Source organism: Micrasema longulum, unplaced genomic scaffold (genome assembly GCF_059751315.1).
Source record: "Micrasema longulum isolate JH-2025_06_02 unplaced genomic scaffold, ASM5975131v1 h1tg000629l, whole genome shotgun sequence".
In the NCBI taxonomy this organism is placed as follows: domain Eukaryota; kingdom Metazoa; phylum Arthropoda; class Insecta; order Trichoptera; family Brachycentridae; genus Micrasema; species Micrasema longulum.
In genome coordinates this window covers 552636-576852 of record NW_028277825.1, presented here as the reverse complement: position 1 = coordinate 576852, position 24217 = coordinate 552636, and the positions used below count along the sequence as shown (strand labels likewise).

Below are 24217 nucleotides of genomic sequence, written 5' to 3'. Positions count from 1 at the left end.
AATTACCGGATATTTCCGCTAAGTATGTTATTCATAACATACTTCCTTCAGGAAGTATGGGCATTTAAAGGCACATGACCTGTCATTGCCTGATTTCATTATTGATTTCACATATTCCGTAAAATTCACACTGTTTATATATATCTTTTTGATTGAAGTGTTGATTACACAAATAATAAATAATTTAAAATGGGTATTCAAAATAAAACTCAAAAACAAACTTAGGTAATTAAGTATTATATTTTAATATTCTTTGTAACAAAGTATTTTCTCCTACATTTTTCTTAATATTCATGTTTTTACATAACAATAAAGTTCAGTTTTAATATTTCCTTGTCGATTTTGTGTCGTAAGATTGTGTTTATATAACGTTATTTATTTTATTGCTTTGTATAACAGTTTAAATATTCTGTTGAAACCAATTTTTAAATTTACTAATTATATTTAATTTAAATTTTGCTAAACGATTTTCCAATTATTTGTTTTAAATTTTTTTGATTTTTTTATGTTTTGTGAAAGCCTTAGGTGGTTAAGTCATGCAAGATTTTACAAAAACCCTTTTTGTTTTTTATTGTTTTTAAGAGTAAAATTAGGTAGATGGAGGTTTTTAGTAGTTTTTGCAAATAAATTTAGTTTTCCTATATATTAAGATGGCAACCATTTTGAATTAATGTTTTATTTCTTATATTTGTATATATTGACATAGTTCTTATGTGTGATTCATTGTATTTTTTTTATTGTATTTTAGATATGACCTACCTGTTTTAAAAATATATTTTAGAATTTGTAAATATGTAATCTTGTTTTATTTACTGATGGGTGTTCCTGAAAAGTGTTTTTTTTTTTTTTTTTTGCACCACAACATACCAGAAAGCTCAATAACAGTGATAAATTACAACACAGAAAAATATAATATTTATTCTGTCAGTTATCACCGGGAATCGAATCCCGAACCCAGCGAGCGTGAGTCAAGCGTCTTGACTACTACACCACAGAGGCCATAGACATATAGACAGTTCTGAATTTTATTTGACCTAAATAAGAAAAAAATAATTGTACAACAGCGTTAAAAAAACTATAAATAATAGTTAAAAGCTATTTGCATAAAAATTAAATTTAAATCAAAATTAACACATGAATGCACTTCGAAAATGTATATATTGTTTTTTAAAGCAACAAGTTCTTATTAGTAACAGGTATTAAATAAGTGTTGTCAGAAAAAAACCTTAAGCACTTACAAAATTTGAGTAGTTTTTAAAAAGAAAATCAAACGCCCTGTTTTCATGAAAATCTGAAAAGTGAAATTGCTGAAAACAGTTACAACCTACTACGCTTGAAAGTTTGATATATTTTGCGAAGTAAGGTTGACTTCCCGCCAGTGTGCTTAGACTCCCCGCGCCGGGTGGTTGTTTACCGCGTGCGTGACAGTGACAGTGGAAATAATGCATAACAAATAAAAATAAAAACTTGGATTCCACGTCTGAGAGTTTACTCGAATACATTGAGATTTTCTTAACTAAAGACTTATGGAAAAAATACTTTGCCACGTCTGGGGTCCCTCAATTCTCACCTAGGAAACAAGAGAAAAATATTCATATTCTGCTATTTAAACACCATACTGGTAAGTTTACTATTGTAAATTTAAATGTAAAATGTAATGTAATGTTTTACAAACAGCAAGAATAATCCGAACGTATTTATTTGATTTGTATTTAATTAATTTTATGCAACGTTTAACAATATAGAAAACATTATTATATAATATAACTAGTCTAAATTTTTTTTTGGTGAAATGTATTGGGTTGTACTATAAGTTGGATCATATATAAGACACAGCAACTTCAAAAATTACAACAAATTAATAATATATTCATTCTCCTTCATTATTTTAAAACAAATTACTCAATAATAATTTAATGCTTCTTCACCGTACACTAGGCAAATATCGTGAGCAGCTCTGACAGCTTTATTTCCTCGATCGAACGCGAACAAAAGATGCCAAAAATGCTCATTTTTGCCTACTTGACATTCCGTTTTGTTAAATTGTAAACAAACTAAATAATATATGTTACGTAAAAGCAAACACAATATCTAGTAGAGCAAAAAAAAAATTCGAATGACGTACTATATAACCTTTACCATTTTGTTTTACTTCTGGTGCTCATTTTTAATTTTAAAAAAAACGGACACAACTTACGTTAACACCTAATCATGTCACAAGAATTCACATAAACAAATTTAAAGTATATAATTATACAGAAAATCACTCCCCATTACGGAAAATTGGAATGATTTTCTGTAATCTAATTGAAAACGTATTTTTAAAAACACGTGTTTCTGTATAACTTCATGTAGATATTAAAAAAATCTGATATTACATGCATCAACGACTCCTTATAATTTTAAACTATCAGGTAAAAATTATCCATAGTGAATTGTAAAATTGATAAATATGAATGTAAAAGTAAACCAAGTATTTTAGTTTATTTATAAGATATTGAATAGCGATTCAAAATGTTGAATGAATTTATTGACGGGATTTTCGTATTTACCCATTTTTAATAAATTTACTTGTTTTATATCATAAATTTTTGTTTGCATGTATTTATATATTTCAACTAAAAAAACAGTATATAAATTAAATTAACAACACTTATATAAATAAGTATTAAATTTGTTTGTAAATTTATTTTATATTTTTATGAATGCAAACAGGTTGATACTTTGGTCCACTAAATTTTATCGTATTATACCAGTCTGACGATGTTGATCACGACGAAATCCGGTCACTGGTGAATATAAATAAAAGTGGAATTTAATCGTATACATATTTTAATTAATTAATTAATATGCAGTTCCACCAAGAAATATCAGTAGAAATACTGAATATATTAACAATATAATAAAATAAATAGTAGCTACGTAAACCTTGACAAAGAAGCTTGTTTGCTTTGAAACCGGTCGGTGAAAATTGAAAATTAGTGGTTGAAAACAAAGTTGTTTTATTTATTTTATTACAATGAATAACCACAAAGTTAGTGCTTCAACTTTATATTAACAATATTAAATAATAACTTAATAATTTAATAACTTTATATTAAAAATATTTTGATTAAAATAAAATTGATAATGTATGTATTAATAACTTTGCGATTTTTTATGTTAAATAATTAAATATTTTCTTTAGGTATTTAATGATTTTACGCGAAGAAAACATTTAGTAACGTTTTTTAATCATTTGATTATCTAAAAACATTCGTAAACAATAATTACTATATTTAACCACCTAAAGATTGAGTCAGGTATTTTTTAAGCGAAAAGAAACTTTAAATTAAATAAATTAATTTGTTTTTGAATTAGTTTTTAATCGTGTTCGAAAGAATCAAAATACTTAATATTTTTTAAAAACGTAAACCAAATACCCTCCTTTACAAGCAGTTACGTACCGCATTCTGTCAGTCCAATTTTTTCCAACAAATCCAGCGATGTTCCTTAAATGGTGCGTGTTGGATTTTATATACCATGGACTTAACGTACGCCGATAGGAAATAATCCAATGGTGTCAAATCATAGGACCGTAAAGGCCAATTAATAGGACCGTACCTAGAAATAATGTTTTCGCCAAACTTGTCACACAGTAAATTCATGATTTCACAAAGGGCTTAATACGTTTGGCCAACTGAACACTTATTTTGAAAATATATTTCCACGATATGCAGGCGATTTTCAAGTGTAAAACGTTCGATTATTAATTTGAGTATAGTTATATTGCACAAATTAAAAAAAAAACTGTCAATATTAGTACAAGAAACAGTATAATTTAATACCAATCGAAAGTTCTACCAGGACAAAAAACTACCCGTTATCTAGATTAAGACATATTTTAACAGATAATAATAATATTTGGCTGATAGCGCTATTCTTGTGAAAAATCACCCCAAGGGCGCTTTACAATAGTTGTATACTTAAACTTACATTCTTACTAAGCTAACACTACGTTTTATATTTCCTGATTTTAAAATTGAGTTTACGATAAAAGGAAGAAGGGAAATTTGAGTTGAGATCTGAACTGATTGGCACTGCCGATGATTCGCAAGTGTGAAGGCAATTGGTTTCAGGCATAGCACGATTTTACGAGTTGGACAAGTTGTCCAATTCCGTATTATGTTCAGGACCTATCCGGCGTCAACTCGGTTAAGTAAGCGTCTTTTCTTTACGAAAATTGAAAACATATGCTTACTTAAAACAATGGCAGTATGGTGAATGGTAGTGTTTAAAGTGATCGCTTAATGACTTATCAGTAATTCTGTGATTGACTCCATCTCTTTTGAAACATCCGTATATATTTTATCTGTCATTCAATTTTTAAATTCTCAATCTACTAATTTTTATTTTATTTGTGGTGGTTGATTTTATGCGTATTTTAATATAATATGGTGTTAAAGTTATAATTAGTCATTATTTTACTTTGCATGCTTGTATATTAAATAACAAAACTTATCGTGTTATGTTCTTTGTTTATTTTAAACACATAATACACTTTTTATCTCTGTAATAATACTTGTTACACATAAAAGAGCGATATAATTTGTATTTGTACTTATTGATTATGTATGATTTATTTATTAATTTACATTCACAATAAAAGTACAATATTTATTTAACAAAACTTTAAAAAAATAAGTGATGTTTTTATTTAATTGTTATTTACTGTGCTATTTCACCAAACCATTTTTTTTTTAAATGTACAGATTAAAGATTTGTTTTTTTTTTCAAATTCCCGCTTTCATTTTACTTGGCGACATTTTCACTTCCTAGTTTTTGTACAAAATCTGTGGATTTTTTCAACATGTGTTTATGATTGTCGAATTAATTCCGGCAATCATAAATGAATGTCCGTTAGAAAAAAAATGTACACATTTCATAAAACGACTAAGCTGAAAGAGTGACGCAAGGTGTAAAAATTGTCAAACGTAGTACCTACCTACAAATAATTATTTCACTGTGACTTGATTCAATTGATGAAGTTAATAACTACATGCATGATTGTGGGATTTATCTTTTAGTGACATATGTGAAGGGTGTCGGAGTAAGGAAATTTAAAAATAATGATAATAATAACATAATCTTCTTGTTGCGCTGCTTGTCAGGTCGCCCCGACGTTAGCGATCACTACAGCGAAAGCATCTTGGTCCTGCGCTACTCTTATATTCCGCAGCCATCACAACTGGTTATTGGATGTACTTGCCATTGTGATTCCTGGGAAAACATGACCAGAGTGGTTTCCCGTTGCTTCTTTTCTGTCGGGGTTACCTTCCCTTAGCTGGTTGGTTTTGATTTTGAGGCTTCATAAACTCGCATTTGCTCCTCTCGCAATCAATATATAATCATAATATAATCTGACGTTATTCAACTTTAAAAAATTACTATAATGGACGTATTGTGATACAAGTCAATACAGTTTTGCTACCTTTCGTGTTTGAAATATGGTCATGAGGATGAATGACAATATCCGACAAAGGCCCTCCATATAATTTGCCAAACTTGTAAAAGGGGCAGTGAAAATAGTACAGTTAAATTCAATAAAAATCGTGATACATAAATAGAAAAATTTCTCAAAAAAAACTCATTTATTGCCAAAAATCATTACTTTTTTGTATGAGTGAAACAGATCGGAAGACTCACGGTCTTTAAAACGGTTTCGGGAATGTGAAGTAATTAACTTTAACTGATGTCACGGGTAAACAGATAAAGATTAAATTTTAAAAAAACAGTATCTTGATTAAAAATCGTGTCAAATAGCTGATAGTTTATTAAAAAAATATTTTTAAAAATCATTAAACTTCCTTATTTCTTAAGCCATAATATGTTATGTTTGGCAAAATAATATTTGTTTTATTTAACTAGGAACTAGACGGCCCCCATAAAAGATATTTTTTCTCAAGCCTAGGGGTTCCGTATGTACACGCCACTGTAATTGAACCTGTTATTTATTAAAGTTTATTAAATATGTATATATATATATAACCGGTTTTGAGACGTACCCGTCTCTTCGTCAGGACACCATTTAAACCAACATGCAAACCGACATGCGAAACCCACTATACACCTTCACCATGGTTGTTGCACAAACATATAAAACAACCACGACATGCATTTTAATAGGCGCATGCACTGATTAGGACAAACATGCACTGATTAAAATATGAAAATATTCTATGTTGTTTGAGAAATAGTTGAAAAAAGTACAGGGGATGGAGGGAGGGGGTGAGCTTAATAGGTGACCATTACAGTGGAACATCGTATGAAGGACTATATTAATAGTTTGTTTAAATATTGATCAAAGGAACATTATTTTTTAAAGCATTCCTAATGTGAAATATTCCCATTTTACCATTTATTATTTGTATCTAAGATTTTAACTCCTGCATTTTTATTAAAGTCGTGATTTAAATTGATTATTTAATAACATTTAGTAAAATGTTTGACCACAAAGTTAATGCTTCAAATATTAATAATATGTTTTTTATTACTATTTATGCTGCGCCATTTTCGTAAAATCACTTCAAAGGTGCCTATACATAATTCTGTACCTAAGAGTTTGGTTAAACTTTTTGCCGTTTTCAAGTTAAAAATGCAGAAATTATCGCAATAAGCCATCGAAGTCCGCTTTCGTCATATGAATGTTTTTTTAAGTAGAAATAAAAATCTAAAGTCCACTATGTTCTATTGCAAAAAAGATCAGTAGTCCCAGATACGCAATTTTAATATGTACTCTAATTGTCAAAATAATACTTATTTAACATTGTAAGTTCTTTATAGACTGTAATCATCTCAATTGGTTTAAAGGTTATCATGTTTTGGAAATCGCAGAATCACAAAATTTTCTTTCCTGATCATTTTGTTATATGTGACTCCGTGGTTTATCCTTTAAGGTACAAATATATTTACTACCATATTTATTATCAGCGAACCTACGAATCACCATTAATCTTTTTTGCTAACTATTGTTATGATAGATGGATAAACTTGTATTATTATGTTTTATTTTTTATTTTAAAAGATATGTTTGCGATTGTATTATTAACCCAATACTTCAATTTTACAGGCATTTTTAACTTGTCACAAATAGCTGTGTTCGAAAAATGAGAATCATGTTGTGATAGAAAGGGGCACCTCGGCCCTCTGATCTGCGAGTCCGCGACCCTACCACTGAACTACAACTCGGTTCTAATTTATTATTACTATTTTACTTTTTGTATACGCGTATTGTTATTAACTATTTGCGAATAAAAATAAACCAAAATATACGTTTTTAGATTGGTAAAACGGTTTTGAAAATCTCATAGTTTATTTTTCAAACCGAATATTAAATATGAATTATTCTAATTAAATGGAAAAACTTTTATTAGCATGTACATATTAACATTTGATTAAGAATATTGTTTCATTTGAAATACTTTTAAAATTAATTTTATTCATTTATGTATTTCGGGATTGTACATAAATGCGAATAAACAAATTCATGAAATATTATGTATTTTCTTTTGTGGAATATTTTCGCTCAACAAAGGTTTGTACCTAAAAAACCGAAACGCACTTAACCCAATAAAAACGTATTTTTCATGTTTAAATAAACTGTAAAGATTGCCGATTTTGAAACAGTGATTACAAAGTAATTGGTAATCGCGACCACCTAACACTTCGCAAAGCTTAGAATTTCTAATTCCCATTCTCAAATAGTGTCTCCGTATGGCCAATTTCAGATGGATCGGATGGTACAAATCTAGACATCGCGTCGGTGTCGCTTTTATTATTATATATATATATATTTTTTAAATATTTACTGGAAATCAAATGCACTAACCAGTACACCGCGAGATCGATTAATCTCCACACGTTTTCCATTTGCAGGATTTTGCAGGAGGGAAGCCAATAAAACAATAATTAATTATTCAATTAAAATCAATCTCAATTTCACCATATCGAATGGATACCTAAACATATTTTATTGTCTTTGCAATCACTTATTTAGGTATTATACAATTTCAGATTTGTGTCATAATCAAATATAATATTATTACTAATATGTAAAGATGATATTTTTGATATTTTTCTTTTTCTTCTAAAAATGGTTTATATATATTTTTGCTACTTCTGTGTAAAATACATGTCTGTCTTTATTTGAATATATGTATGTAAAAACGTGTGAAAGCCTAAAAGACTCTATTTAGAGGCTTATCAGCAGGTGGGAAAGAAGATATATATATTGAGGTTATGAAAAATACACCACAACACCCAGAACAATTGAGAAAAAATCTTTCTTTATTTTTTTTTGCAACTGGCGGGAATCGAACCCGCGACGCCAGTTGCACAATTGGCCATCTACCCAACTGCGCCATGGCGCCTGTCATTCTCCACGACGTCACTAGTTCCTCCAAAACAACCAATGATGGAACGTTGTGATAGATTTCCGGTTTACGGGAAGCCAACCCATCAATCAGCAGAACTCACCTGAGAGAACTAATATCGAGGATATTTTTTATCCGCCCGGATACGGAATCGTTAACAATCCTTAAAATGTTTTTAAAAATATTTAATGTGTGTTTATCAAAACGACTGAAACAATCACATATTTAAAAAATCAGTTCTCCTAGTCCACGACTATGTAGGTCCCTTCTTTGTAGGTACATATTAAGGCTTTACCGACAGAATGCAATATTTCATAAAAACACGTTTCGAGATAATCGCATTTAATTAATTTTTTTCTGTTAACACATTATTTTTCCCACAATTTTCTGTAATTTTAATTTTTTTTAAGTTTTAAAAGAGTAATCTTTATTCTAAGCATGGCATAAAATTTGAAATCAACATCTTGCAACTATATTAAAAAATATTTTAAATGAATCAAGACTGTTGACTTAATGCATTGTGTTAGTATAACCTCGATTTAGTTAATGACAACGTGCGAGTGTTGTACAAAAATAAATCATACTACCACGACCACCGCGAGATTTCAAAATGTTTACCAACATTAAATATAGAACAATCCCCTAATGCTGACTCTGTAATAATGTAGCGTATTCTCTGTGGGGGAAGACTCTTTATACTATCATGTATAATCATAATAATCGTATTGCGGGGGTCAGACTTAATATTCTATACGTTGGTCCAGTGAGAGAAACGAAAGACGCACACTAGCGATGCGCGAAATATTCGAATATCTTATATTCGAATAACTCATTACCGACAACATTTTAATAATTATTATTTTTCAATAAATGTAAGTAAACGTACCAACATACCAACTTTTCTATGTCTACTTGTTTCGAGACTTACCCGTCTCTTCGTCTGGACACTAATTACACTAACTCGTAAAGGAGCTAGGCTTGGATCACCTTGCTCCTACATAATTTTAAAAAAATCATAAATGATAGGTATTTCAGCTAAGATGGACTTTTATGACCTAATTATAACCTATTACAAAATTAAGAATTAGAATAATATTTTACAATAAGACTAAGCACTGTCGGGAGCTTATTGTAGATATTTTGATTTTATTTCATTTTTATCTTTTTTTTTACATATGTTCTTTGACAATTAACATTTTATACATTTTATATGTATATTTAGTTGGATAATTTATATAGCGCCATTTTTGTGAAAATCACCTCAATATAGTTTTCAAACATGCCTTATTAAACATAATCAAATCATAATCTTAAATACACATAAAAAGGATATATTATCAGTTTTACGCTTCAGGCATCAGTCCAGGACACATACTACAATAGAACGTTAACATTTAGCTTTAATTTTTTCCACAAGGTAAAATTAAGTTATCTGTGTGAAAAATATAACATATGTGTGTTTTTTCTAAACACGTTCAAATACAGGTTGCCGGTTAATGTAGTTAAAGCTTTCATACAAATATACACATTTTCGTACATAAATATCAATTTTACTATATACTGTCTCGATATATACTGATGAAGTTTGCGTTTGTAATTGGGCTAGTATTTATAGCCCATATTTAGTACTCGTATGTCAATATGCGCCATACTTTGATATAAATACATTCACAATACCAGTCCTAGGACCATGAAATATTCTAGTGTAGTAACACATTTTCAAATTAATATTTTACCTCGACCATGTCGGTATTTAAATTGAACCAAAAACCTCTTGAATGGTAAACAAACGCGTTGACCATTAAACCACAAGACGAACATTCTATTCAGTCATTTATGATTTATAAATTAAAAGAAATGTTCCTTCTTATAACGCATCTTTTATTTCATAAGTCTGATCCACTGTCAATCAAAGCACAACCAAGTTTTTTTTTTTTTTTGCAACTATTTACTTTCAAACGTATATATTTTAGTTGAAAATTTCTTTAAAATAATCAGTTAATAAAATAAAAACACGGTTAATTGAATAATCGAATTGTTCAGTTGTCATAACCGATTTTTACGTCACTACTTAAACCACTAGCTCAAAAACAATGACTGACGTCATAACCTGAAACGCGCTGATCCATGTTGTATTATTTTTCATAATTTTATTTTTATGTAGATAGACTGATATTTCAACAGAGATTAAGCATTTTTTAGGGGAGGGTATATGCAATTGTAAACATTTAGGGGGCTTATGACTTGTCATTGGCTGGGTTAAGTGATCCTTATACATATTAAAATCGATAATGTTTAAGTATTTCTTTCCCAAACTATAACTAATAATGCGTGCTGTACTGTCTCTGGCGCTGTTTAAAACTAACTAAACTAACTCCTGAAGTGTAAGACTGATCACCTTGCACCAACATGTGATTAATATATGTTGCATTTGGTATACCAATGCAGTGCCCTGTGAACCGTGGGATGCTGATAAGAAAATTATGTATACTTAAGTTTCGAGTATTAATGTGTATGATTTTTTTGTCAGATCCATTTTTCTCGCTGTTTTAAGATATTTGTACAGTAAATGTATTTAAATAAAATATTTTAAGCACTATGTATGTTCTCGTAATCAATACTATATTTTTGTGTTTAATTTCACATGTTATACATCTGCATGTAACTGAATAAATTGTTTTACTATATTATTATAAATCATGATTAATAATCATTTTTATTGATTATATTTTTTATATTTATTGTTTCTTTAAACGTGCGTATTGTATTTTATTGTATTATTATATTTGTTACGTGTTACGTTCATGGCCTCGTGGTGTAATGCAAGAGGTTGGTACCTGAAGCGTGAGACTGATCACTTACCTTCATGTAACAAAAGACGATCATGATGCGCTGCGATTGGTGTACCGATGCAGTGCCGATGATGATTATGATGACGATGATATTTGTTATATTATTTGTTATAGGTATTTATCCGTTGAATAAATAAATAGATTTATAACTACTAGATAGATTACTACATGTAGATATACGACTTGTCTAGTAGGTGTCAAAAGAAACGGGGTTATTTTATTAATACTTACGACGTCATGTCACTAACGTATGACGTCATTCGCAGACAGTTTGGTGGCAAATAATCAAAAATGTCCGTATATTATATAATTTCTTTTACCACAATATCTATTCAGAAATAACGACATATTCCTTTAGGAGACTACGATCACGAAAAATAAATAAAGAGATCGGTCCATTTCGTACGTATCGTCCAAATGTCCAAAACCACACGACACGGTAAAGTTAAGGTGGTAAAAAATATTTAGTGGCTACTGTCAGATAAAAATTCTGAATTTCTTGAAATCGAGTGGAGATCAGTCTGTCTGCGGTGTTATTATGAACCGCTCTCGCGGTCGTAGAAAACACTTTTATCTCACGTATTTTGAATGTAAATACGCGAGATAAAAGCTTTTTCTACGACCCTGAGAGCATTTGGTATATCACCCGGTGCATATGGTGCACTGGTTAAAGCGTTTACCTGTCATTAAATAAACTAAATTGAAAAATATATTTTATGACAATAAATATCTTTACAATATTTCGTATGTAATTTTGTCGTGCCGCATGCCGTGAGGATTTTTATTATTGCGTGAAATGGACCAATTAATTTGATCCGTCAGGCTTAGAAGAGGTTGCGCTTTGTGGCTGTAGTTTGAAGCTGAATCTGTTATAATGTGTATTTTTTTGTTAATAGTATTGTTTTTGCGAGAATTGTGATCTATTGTAGTTTGGAAAAATAAACAAATATAAAAAAGGACCCTTAGCGTTTATTCGGGTAAATTCGAGGAAGACAAATTTAGAACGAGTGAGACACAAACAGATTAGCTTAGTTTCTATAAAATATTAATAATAATGTTCAATTTTCAATTTAATTCATTAAAATCTAATGAAAATTTTAATTTTATTTGCAGTGGAATGAAGAACACAGTTCTGGGTGTGAAATAGAACAAAAACCCAGGACTAGTATTTTCGACTCGCTTTAGGTAAAATTCCTGAATAAGGGAATCGAGTTGAGATAAGTCCGCCTTGTTGTGTCGTTGTCGGCGCGTTCGCTCGAGGTCTTCGGTTCGATTCCTGGCAGGGTAGGCGTCAAATATTGGTTTTTAAGGTTGTTAAAACTGGAATATTTCATTTTTCCTGGACTGGCACGTAAAGCGTAGGTCTAATCACCTTACATCAATGTAACAGATTATCGAAATGCATCGCATTTGTTTTACAAATGCAATGCCCTATACACCATTGGGTGCGGAAATAGGAATGATAATAATAGTTATTTAAACTTCTTCGTTAAATTTCGATTATTTCTTTATTGACAAACGAAAGCTTTCGCCTAATTAAGGATCTTCAAAACTAGTGATGCCTACTTAGGCGAAAACTATCGTTGGTTAATGAAGAAATAAGTCAAACTTAACCTTAAAAATTATTAAAAGGAAACGCGGGATGACTTTTCTTCACACAAACGTATTCTCGTATTTTTGCCCCGAATTATGGCACTAGAGCAGTGTTTTTGATACTCGATATAGATTTGTACTATTGGCGAGTATGTCGTTTTGCCTTTTTTATAAATTGTTTAAAAAAAAAACAATTTATAAAAACCCATAAAATCGCTCAATTTTATCTGCTATTTTCAGACGTATGGTATGCAAATATAGTAAATAATTTTGAAGAAGGGAAAGTGTACCAACACTGAAAATTCCATTTCGAAACTTTTTCTAAGAAAAAAAACAAAATCGGTTCAGTTCTGGGGTGCGGAAAACGGGGACATTACCAGTCCGGCGCGACATTCATTTGTCTTTTTCAAACAATATACAGAGACAGAAAAACTACTACAAATACCTATTCATCTTATTTCTGTCACCGCTATCAAGAAATATCTACAAAAAAATATCGAAATTAATTCATCAATATGTTTCCGAATATAATTTAACATTATGGGTGCCTGAAATATCAGATAAATTTCGTACACAAACATAAAGGTGAGGCATTATCTTACGCTTCAGGTGCTAGTTCAGGGAAAATAAAATGTTTTCTATTAAAACCACTGATTGAAATAATATATTATGTCGACATTACCGGAAATCGAACCCAGGACTTTGCGCTGCACTGTGTCCAGGGGGTAAAGTTATGTGTGTGAAATAGAACCAGAACCCTGGACGAGTTTTTTTTTTACCTCAATGACTACTATCATGTAAAAATCTTGAAAAAAGGGGCTATTATTTTCTGTTTTTCTCTTTAATTCGATTTTTTTTTATTCTCATGTATATACGAGTATATATACCTTTAAATAACTATAACAGTGAAGTCATTCTCTTTTTTGAAAAGTTGCAGATTGAACAATTAACTAAATATATAAAATATAAAAGTAAAAGTAGAGTTATAAAAGTAGATTGTAATAGAGAGAAAAAACATGTGGGGATAAGTTATATTAATTTACAAACAAAAAACGAGTGAGGATAAGTTCATGTTCGTAGTGTATAAAAAAATATCCAGATAAGCTGCGATCGGAGTGCCAATCCATTGCCCTATGCACCACTGGGTGGTCATGATAACTTTTTTTGTTTTTAGAAGAGATGCGGGATTTGGGATCTTGTTCTGAGGAGCTGTTTAACTTGACGCAGCTTGCCGAAGTAGCGTCTCTGGAATCATCCCGTCATGAAAATGCTATCTGTGGCCAGGGGCAGAGGACAGGTGTGCCGCGCGTGTGCAATGACTGCGGTCGCTGTTACAGGTACGAATTAATTTTTAATTTTAATACGAAAACAAAAATATTATCTAGGAAACGAAATCCACCCTTGCCAACAAACGTTTGGACATTCTAAAAATGTTGTTGATTCAACTCACTGGTATAAAAAAAAGCATCAAAATTTAAAATTGTTTTCAAGCGTTCGTTGCCTAGTGGGCGAATTAATTTGGCAATATTAATCAATTAAGGTTTTAGCTATTTGACTCAAAAGCAAAAGATGGATGAGTTGAGGAAATGTGGATGTTTCGATATAGGCAGGATTACGAATGTTACACTGTGTGTAAAGTTGCAAATGACAGGTTATAAACCCTGTAAATGCCTAAATTTTACCTATTCCAATGTGCCTAATAGATAAGGCATAATTTATTTTAGATACATTAATATTTCCAAGTCCATTTTGCATATTAATTCTCGGTTCCCGAGAATTCACTCTCTCAGGAACAAACCGATGCCAAAAATATTGTGCATTTGTTATAACTTTAACAAACTTTAAGAACCTATTTTTCTTTCAAAAATTTAAGAATAATCTAGTACCTATTATTTTTATTTGTTTTTGTTTATGTTTGAACTATATTTTTATATTAGTAAACTGTTTATTTATTTATTGTCCATTTATACAATTTATAGGGTTTAAATATTACAATAAAAGAATAGTTAAAAACATATTTTTTTTAAAAAAGAAAAGAAGCATTGACCAACAAGATCATCATCAAGGCAAGATCTGGACTATTTATTTAATGCTTGTTTAAATCGCTGTAAACTTAAACCAAAAAAGTCCAGATCTTGTCTTGAGTTAACAATACGATAAAGACGGGTCATTGGAGAATTAAGACCATAGTTTGTTCTATGCTGATCGATGAACAGTATTTCATTGTTTCTCAACCTACGAGTCTGAATATGGAAGTTTACTTGTCCCAGTAATGGTGGAACATCGATTATACCATTTAATATGCCGAATATATGGAATCAATATTAGTTCTACGTTTTCGTAGGCTAGAAATATTAAACATTGACTATATCAGCATAAGAATAATTACCTCTCTCTAGTCAAAGGATTCACGCTACTTTTCGAAACAAGTGATGTTGGACTAATTCAATGTGATTTATGCGATTCACATAGAATAGAGACCAGACCACGGAGGCATATTCTAGAAGAGGGCAAACAGTTGAGCAATAAAGCGTTTTGATTATACGGACATTAGTAAAATAAGAAGATATTCTGATAATTAAACCGTAAAACCTCTGTATGAAAAATTTGCATATTCCCTTCTCAAAAAAAAAATCTTCCTCTGTTGCTATATATTTCATTCTTAATCATTCTGCGGGGAGTAAATTTCCAGCATTGTCTATTAAAAATATTGTTGAGGTCTAATTTCAATTCAAATTTTTTAAAATACTTCCATTATACTTGGTCAAGCTTGAGTTGCAGTGATAAATAAGTTTATGCCATTTATTTATTCATTTCAATTTACATTTGCTTCATATTTACTAACTTATTTAAAGCCATGTACATTATATTATATTGATTGTGTTGTGGTCCTGTGGCTAGTGTCTCGGAGTCACGGACCAAAGTTCTGTGGTTCGAATCCCACTCTACCCCAACTCGATTCCCATTTTCATCTAGTGAGTTATTTACAACTCGTTGAAAATGGCCCTCAAAATCAAATGTTTGGGTAAATCATAAGAACGCAAATATTTTAATGTTTAAAAAAAAAAAAAATATATATATACATAAATGCCTACCATGCAAGAGGTTTTGGACACGTATCCCGACACAAACAATATAAATTTCAAAAGTTTCTTTTACACGGAAATGGACAATGAAATATTATTTTTAATTGCTTCATTTTATTATTATTATTTTAATAAAACTAATCGTGCTGAAAGTATGCATTACCATGGAATAAACTCCCTTAAAATTCGAAGAATAATGTTAGACCAGTAATTTTTATTCAAATTAATCAATAATAAAATGGATTCTCCTAACCTACTTGAAAGACTTCCATTCCGTGTGCCATCTAAACCGACAAGACGAAATCTTCTGTTTTACACTGAAAACGCGTCAACAAACTATTTTAAACAATCTACAATACCTAGAATATGCGACCAATATAACAATATATTTACCGAGGCTGATATTTTTTGTGACAATGTGTGTAAATTTAGGTCGAAAATTATAGAAATTTTGAGTGAAGCAGATATTTAACTTTATTAAATACATTTTTTTTATTTAGTTTCTTTTACATTAATTATATTGAACATAATTTAAATTATTGTATTAAGTATGAACATTTTTTTTGGTGTGTGCATGAGTTTCTCACACTAATATACAAAGATATGGGCAATATTTGTGTACATTCTGTTTGTTTACCTAATGTAAAATAAATGAATAAATAAATAAAGGAAAAAAATATAAATAATTCACGTTGAAATTTAAAATGTATTTTTTTCAGTCGAGTGTTTGTCAAGTGTGCAAAATATAATAAAATGATTTTATATTTCTTATTGTTTTTGAATTCATGCTAGTTTTGGTGTATCAATGCAGTGCCCTGAAGAAGATAGTTGGTTTTTGCCATTTGAGGTTTTTAATCCGAGGTCTTCAATTACAGCACGGCGTCTAACCTCGCGCGCCACCGACAGACTCACAGGGCGGCGTGCTGCGAGCGCCAGTGTGGCCACTGCGGGAAGCCGTACGTCTCCCTCCCAGCTCTGTCCATGCACCTCCGCACGCACACCCGGGCCTACGAGTGCAGCTTCTGTGGGAAGTGCTTCTCCCGACCCTGGCTGCTGCAAGGACACATCCGCACGCACACAGGTTAGACCCGGGTCTCGTTAGACCTCCGTGCATCGCACCTCCAGAAGTACACTGTGGTACGTCTAAATCACTGCCTTTAAAACGGTTTAGGGTATGTGGAGGGAACACTTTCACTGTCTAAATCAAGATTTTTTAAATTTGTTATTGCTCGTAACTTAATGTATATTGACATAAAATTGTAGAAATTCGATTAAATAAATGTTGGGCATGCCGATGTGAGTTGGAATATTTCAAGCGAATTATTTTAAGCGGACAACGGCAACCTCTCCTCTCTCCTGGCTCTCGCTAGAGCATATAGGACATGCTAGACGGATGCACTCCATGTTCTAACGGGCTGTTCCCTTTGGATCTGGAGGTCCAGCGACGATCCGCAAATTTCCATTTAAAAAGACAGCGTTGTTCTGCTATTGGTGGCATCCGTCTACTCCCAATAATTGAAGGAATGTCTCATTCGAATATAAAAAAATGTATTTAAATGCTCTTCTTAGTGTTTGGCAATCGCGATGGGAATCTTCTCCTTCAGGGAAGATTACCTTTCTTTTTTTCCTTCAATCCGTCATCGCTTAAAATCTTCTTGGGTTATCCCCGATCACTGGACTACGCAGTTTTTATCTGGTCATGGTTAATTTAATCAAAAATGATTTGTTTTCAATATTGTTGATTCCTCTTCGTGCGGCGGCGAATATCCTAATCAGTCTTCTGAATACATCCTGTGGTCTTGTCCTTTTCCACCTCTCTATGATTACCGAATAGAGCTTCTCGTTACTACCTGTGGCTCTTTTATAGGTTCTATGGGATATGCAGATCTGGGGGCTTCCAAAAAGAATTTCGAGGATTTTAAAAAGTTTTGTTATCATTTCGGCGAATTGATCATGTCCTATCAATTTAATGCCAGTCAGTGAAGAATTCACCTCCTTCTTTTCTCAATCTAATGAAGTGCATATTGTGTACTTCTGGATTACTTTCTTTCAGCACAAAGATGCTAAGGCTACCAGATTAAAGAGAGCTCCTTCGGGCAGCTTTTCTCGTTTGGCAACGAGCAAATTTGTGTGTATGTGGGCACCGCCAAGGAGACTTATGTCCTCAGATGCGGTATGTGGTATGTGGTGGGCAAGCTATAGAAATACGAAAAGAACACTAATATTGTAGTTACCGTGGTGTTCTTCTCGATGTTTTACTCAATTGATTTTTAAAAATTTCTATATACTGAAGTTTGTGTGTGGTATCTGGTATCTCGTTCAAAAAAATCGTCGGTTGCATTCATTACTCAAACAGACAAATTTAGACATACGACAGTGTACTTATGGGGGTACGATATTATACGTGAGTTGCAACTTCTTTTTCTTTTTAAAGCGGAATCTGGGAAGTATGGTCGCGGTCACAATTTGGAACTAACACTATATTCCTTCACCGTCATGCAACATCATCACGAATTGACAAACCAGCAGTGAGAGATATACTGAAAGCTTTTATAGTTTATATAATTTGCTATATTCGCTGTTTGACTGTAAAGCAAAAATACGTTTTAACTATATTAATTTAAAAATAATTGATAGTTAATATGTGAAACTAAAGAAAGACACTCCTATAACGAGTGGCTTGAGGATATGGTGGTGGACCTGGCTTGGACACGTGCTACACATGTCTCGGGAGAACCTAAGTCCAAGTTGTCGGCATTCGGCGGAACGAAGAGGCGCTGGATTGGCGTGGGAGGAGGCGAGAGTGCTGGCTGGCGAAAGGGTCTCCTGGATGCAACTGGTGATGTCCACGTGCCCCACATATGAGCGGATGTGGAAAAGAAGAAAAAAAAAGCCATTAGTCTAGAAAGGCGCTTTTAGTGTATGTCATACTAATGTTGTTTTGATTACTTTAAAATTTCAGATCTGTAATTAAATACATTTAATCTAAAAAACCTATTGAAATAAATACAGTTACATGTGTAAAAAAAAACAGAATCCTTTTTTCGACTCGATAACTACTTCCAGGTTAAAATCCTGAAAAAAATAATAAAGTGGGAAATAAATCGCCTAATGAGACCAAAAACAGTCATCCGGGGTTCAGGTTGTATTCGTGTATTCTATATTCCGAGCGCACACTGGAAAAAGGCCGCTATAATAGTACATTTAAATATATACTTGTATACATATTTGTATATCTATGTACATTCAGAATAACCCTATTAATTTTATAATTCAGAATGATTTTTGCAGATAGCAAAGCATCAAACAATATTTATTTAAACTATTGAACACATTTCTCCGGATTGGCACCTTTTAGTTATTTCATCAAATAACACTTTTTTGTAATTTCTTTCATTTCAGGTGAAAAACCATACAAGTGCGGGGTGTGTTTCAAAGCATTTGCAGATAAGTCTAATGTCAGAGCGCACGAGCAGACACACTCCAGAGTTAAACCATATGTTTGTTTGCGATGTGGTAAGGCATTCGCATTGAAGTCTTACCTCTCCAAACACGACGATTCGTCTTGCTTGAAAAACAACTCAGTGGATTCACAAAACTCTCCAATTGACTACTCAAAAGGGACATGGAAAAAAAATCCTTCTAATCAAACAATTACATGAATTATTTTTTTATGATTTATCGTGCATTTTCCTTTGTAAAGGGACCTTTTTTACACTTCCGTCACTAATTTATCGTGCAGTCCAAGTTCCCAAAAAAACTATTGTAATCAGAAATACGATTCTTTGTGAGTTGAGATTTCAGAAACCTTATCAGAATATATACTTGGTGCTTTAGTAATTCAAAAACTCTGAACTTTAACTCTCCTTGAATTCCATGTAAAAAGACCTATTTCTTAACATAGACGAAATAAATAACATCGAAAAGTATCTTGCCTAATAATCTCTTCGCATAATCTCATTTATGTGGCATCTACTGCGAGAAGAGATTGCCATTTCCTTCAAACAATCTTAACGGGCAAAATATATGGTGAACAAGGACCCGGTAGGAGGCAAACATCCTAGCTGCGCAACATAAAAGATTGGACCGGAATAGTACCTACATACGTATATACTAGGGATGAAATGGATAGAGGTTTGTCCGGATACCGCATACCTGTTTCCCGAACGCCGGATATCTGGCACATTGTTTAAAAAAACAAAAATAACGCCCCGGGACTCGAATTTATATCGTAGTTTCTCTCAAACAAAAGTTTCAATTTCCATAAAATAAAAAGGGGTAAAAATATTTTCATGAAATTTTTAATGGCCGTTTATCGATTAATGAGTTGTATATCAATATGGTTTCTTGAGATTATTAATTAAATAATTGTAATAATTTTTGATAGTTTCACCCCTTGCGCTTTTTTTATAAATTTTTCATTTCCTATTTTACATATTGAATTGATATTGAACTACTATCTGGTGTCCGACTGTACAGTAAAACTAGGCCGGATAGGTCGGATACCGAATAGTTACCGGATATCCGTTTCATCTCTAGTAGAGACTAGAGAACAGGGGTGATATTCCAAACGCTCTCGCGGCCGTAAAAAAAGCTTTTATCTCGCCTATTTACTTACAAAATACGCCAGATAAAAGTGTATTCTACGGCCGAGAGAGAGGTTCAGAATAGCGGATAGCGTAAGAAAGGGAAACATTTGTCACAGTGATCGCCAATGTCGGGAGACCTGACACCTGACTCGGCACTCGAAGAAGACGAAAGTTCCTTCATATCAGTGTTATTTCCTTCGTCTCTGTTGATTTTCCAATGTATAAAGTACTACACGCCATGTTGATTCGACATTAGACTAGAGCAAATATGCTGTTAACATATTCCTTTCGTTAACGAAAATGAACAAACAATACGGGCAGACCTTAAATAATAAATATTTTTATAATTTTATATACTCGTATTATATGTGAATATGTGTATAAAAATGAAAAGTTGTATTTTTTTATCCAGCATAAAAACATGTTTTTTTTAAAATTATTTTATCATGAGCATATATTTTTATTATATAAATGTGAGTTTATTTTTCAATTTACCAGATACCGTGAATCCACAATGCAGTTTTTGACTAAATTTATCAATTTAAATTATAATGTGTAATTAATATACTAACTTAAAAGTTATTATATAAAATCCTAATACAAACACATCTTCCCCAAATATGCCTTTCGTAATATTTAGTTTTTATACATAGAAGTAGTGATTTTTCATACATTTTAAAACATATTTCTAGAGATTATGTAATGATATTTAATCTAAAGTAGGTATTTTTCCACTTAATGTTGGGTGTGATGAATTACTCATTTATAATATTCTTGAAAAACATTTCCAATACTTTGTAGATTAAAAACATTTCGTAGTTTATTTACATTCTAATATACTTATTTCCCCCATCGTGTGTCGTTTAAATCGTTAGTCAATAAAGTTTTTTATTAATAAAATATATTTTTAAATATAGTTTTTAGTGCATGTACTCTTCTTAGAAGTCTGAAAAAGTACTTTTATATTTTTCTTGATAAATAATATTTTTATGATATTGAAGTCTGGTCAAATTGAATTATAACAACAACTAGGTATACATTTATTATTACATACATGTAATTTCTGCAATTTGTTGTAAACTGCTTTTGTTTTTTTAAATCATAATTAAATACTTTGTGTTTAAAACCACACCTCTCACATAATCAATAATATTTCGATGCCAAAATGGTATTTCAGACTTAAAATGCAATAAAATTGAAATTTTGTACATTATCAATTAATTACATTCAATTATTTATATTCTCACTAAGTATCGCTAAATAAATTTAAATTTAAGCTTAGTTCAATTATCATATTTTGAACTTTTTAAATTTGTTACAACAGAGAGAAAACATTTTTGAGAAGAGATATGTAAGTCTAGGCATTTACAGGGCTTATGACCTGTCAGTGGCTGGTTTAATTGGCCACTTTACATTATATTTTAACACTCAAAAATATGCATATTTAAATGAGTTCTGTTTTTAAAATCTTTCTCCATCTAAACCTTGATGACGTATTTACGGAAGATATTTTTTTCCTTTTAAGGTCAAAATTTTAAATTAAAATAAGTCAAAACACATGAGAAAAAAAAAAGGTTTTTATGTGTTTGCTCTGTATGTTACCATATCATGTATTTTTATACACAATATTATTGTGCGTTATGAGTATTTATATGCTAAAATTTACATAATCTTTTTTTATATCATTTCGTAGACATTGAAAATTTATTTATTATTTTTATCTTCATTGATTTATTCCACAAAATAATTAAAATCAGATACACTTTTACAAAATGATAAAATGTCATGATGATCGCTTTAAACATTTCAAAACGTATATTTATTAGTATAAGACCATTAGTAATTTAAAAATTATTCATAAAAATGTGATTTAGTTTAATATTTGGAGCAAAATAATCAACGATGGTGCTTAAACGAGATTGTACTTTTGTGTTATACATTATATTCTAACATGTCAAATTTAAAAATAAATAGTATTATGAAGTATTTAAAATTATGTGATAGAAATTAGATAGATCAGCATGTATACATTTATATTGTGTCCTTATTTATCGTGTTTGTAAAACAAAAATTTTAATTCTCTGCTTCTATTTTCCATATTTTAGTAAAAAAACTGGCTATTGCAAAATTATTTATTTGGGCACAATAAATTGAGAACTTTTGACAACAATTTTATATTTGTGATTGTCCCCTTAAAATAATAATTTTATTATACACACACGTATGTACTATACTATTGATATGAATAACAGGAACATTACATCAGTAAATTCTCCAATAACGCAAGTTTAAATATCGCTAAATTTTATTAAAAACAATCAAATTTACAATAGTTTTGTTGAAAGCTTCTCATATTGTCTGCATGTTTACTTTATAAAAATACTCTTGTTCTTATATTATTCTATTACTTGTTTTTTTTAGTAACTCTAAACACTGCTTAAATTATTTTTTCTAAGTTTTTTTAATAAAAAAAAATTTTGTAAATCAATAACTTTGTTTTATATTTTTTTAATTTCCAAACCAATTAAATGAACCGTTATAAAAAAACAAATTTCTTTTAAATAATTTCACCGAAGAGCGAGCATACATACGTTAGTTGTGGGATAAAAAATAATGTAAACGCATAGGCAAATCAAACAATTAAAATTATTTATCGAAACATGCGTTCAGAAAGGTAAAAAGATTTATTTTAAATTAATGTGAGACACTCATTCCCTTATTAGCAACTAATTTAAAATAGAACGCGGGAAACTTCATTTGTAAATCTAATGCACCACATAATATCAACTATTAGCTAAATGTATGGTTCCAATATGCCGTAATATATATTTTTTATCTTTTAATATTTTAAAACTGTATTTTGCAAATTGACTAAGAGTGTGAAAATATTAGCACTATGGGTGGCTTCTCATGTAAATAATGTCGAGGCACCTATAATTTTCCTTTTCTGTACTAATCGGTTAAGTGCCATGAGCGCTTTAACGCGCTCTCCGCTTTCGTGCTCGAAGGGCCGGCCACACAAAATGATGATGTAACACTGGACATGACGAATTATTAAAATTATCAACGCGACATCGCCATCGGTTCAAAAGAGAGCTACGTTTAATGTTTAACAGTTGACATTTATTTTTGGGAGTCCTTTTCAGTATTGTGTTGTTTAAAAACATAGTTTATTCTAAGATCTGATACTGTCATTTTATTATTTCGCCGGGGTTTTATCTTTTATTTGTGGATAGAAGAAGGTACGTATGTCGATTTTATTGAAAAATGCGCGAGTCCGTGTTTGTTTAATTTATATCTTTGTTTAGTATCGGGACATAAATACGATGTATTAACGATTCACTGTTCGTTTTAGTAAATAGTTTTCCCTACTTAAATAATTAAAAACTTTTGTTTCTAGGGCTAAATATTGCTTAGGCTTAAGTTTAACTTAGTGAAAAAATCTTGTTTTCTTCTACCGACCCAAAATAGAAGGGGAATTCGAATGAATGATCTATGTATAAAATATATGAAATATACAATAATATCATTGAAGGATGAATGTATATATGGCAAAAGACAACCCTGACGTTTTGTATTTGTAATTTCATGGCGTTTTTTTGAGGCAATGGTGTTTTAAATGATAAATCGTGTATTCGTTTTCTACACACGATTATAAAATAATTATTTTAGGTTTTATCTTTTTT

At 30.9% G+C, this 24217-nt stretch overlaps 1 protein-coding gene across 1 annotated transcript; it reads left to right on the top strand.

Moving 5' to 3' along the window:
• Nucleotides 1-1397: 1397 nt before the first annotated feature.
• LOC148280038 (protein escargot-like) lies at nucleotides 1398-21150 on the top strand. Its single transcript, XM_088229011.1, has 4 exons — nucleotides 1398-1621; nucleotides 14031-14193; nucleotides 16818-17023; nucleotides 19345-21150. Exons 2-4 carry the CDS (start codon nucleotides 14036-14038, stop codon nucleotides 19602-19604), a joined length of 624 nt encoding a protein of 207 aa, XP_088085137.1. The 5' UTR covers nucleotides 1398-1621; nucleotides 14031-14035; the 3' UTR covers nucleotides 19605-21150.
• Nucleotides 21151-24217: the final 3067 nt, after the last annotated feature.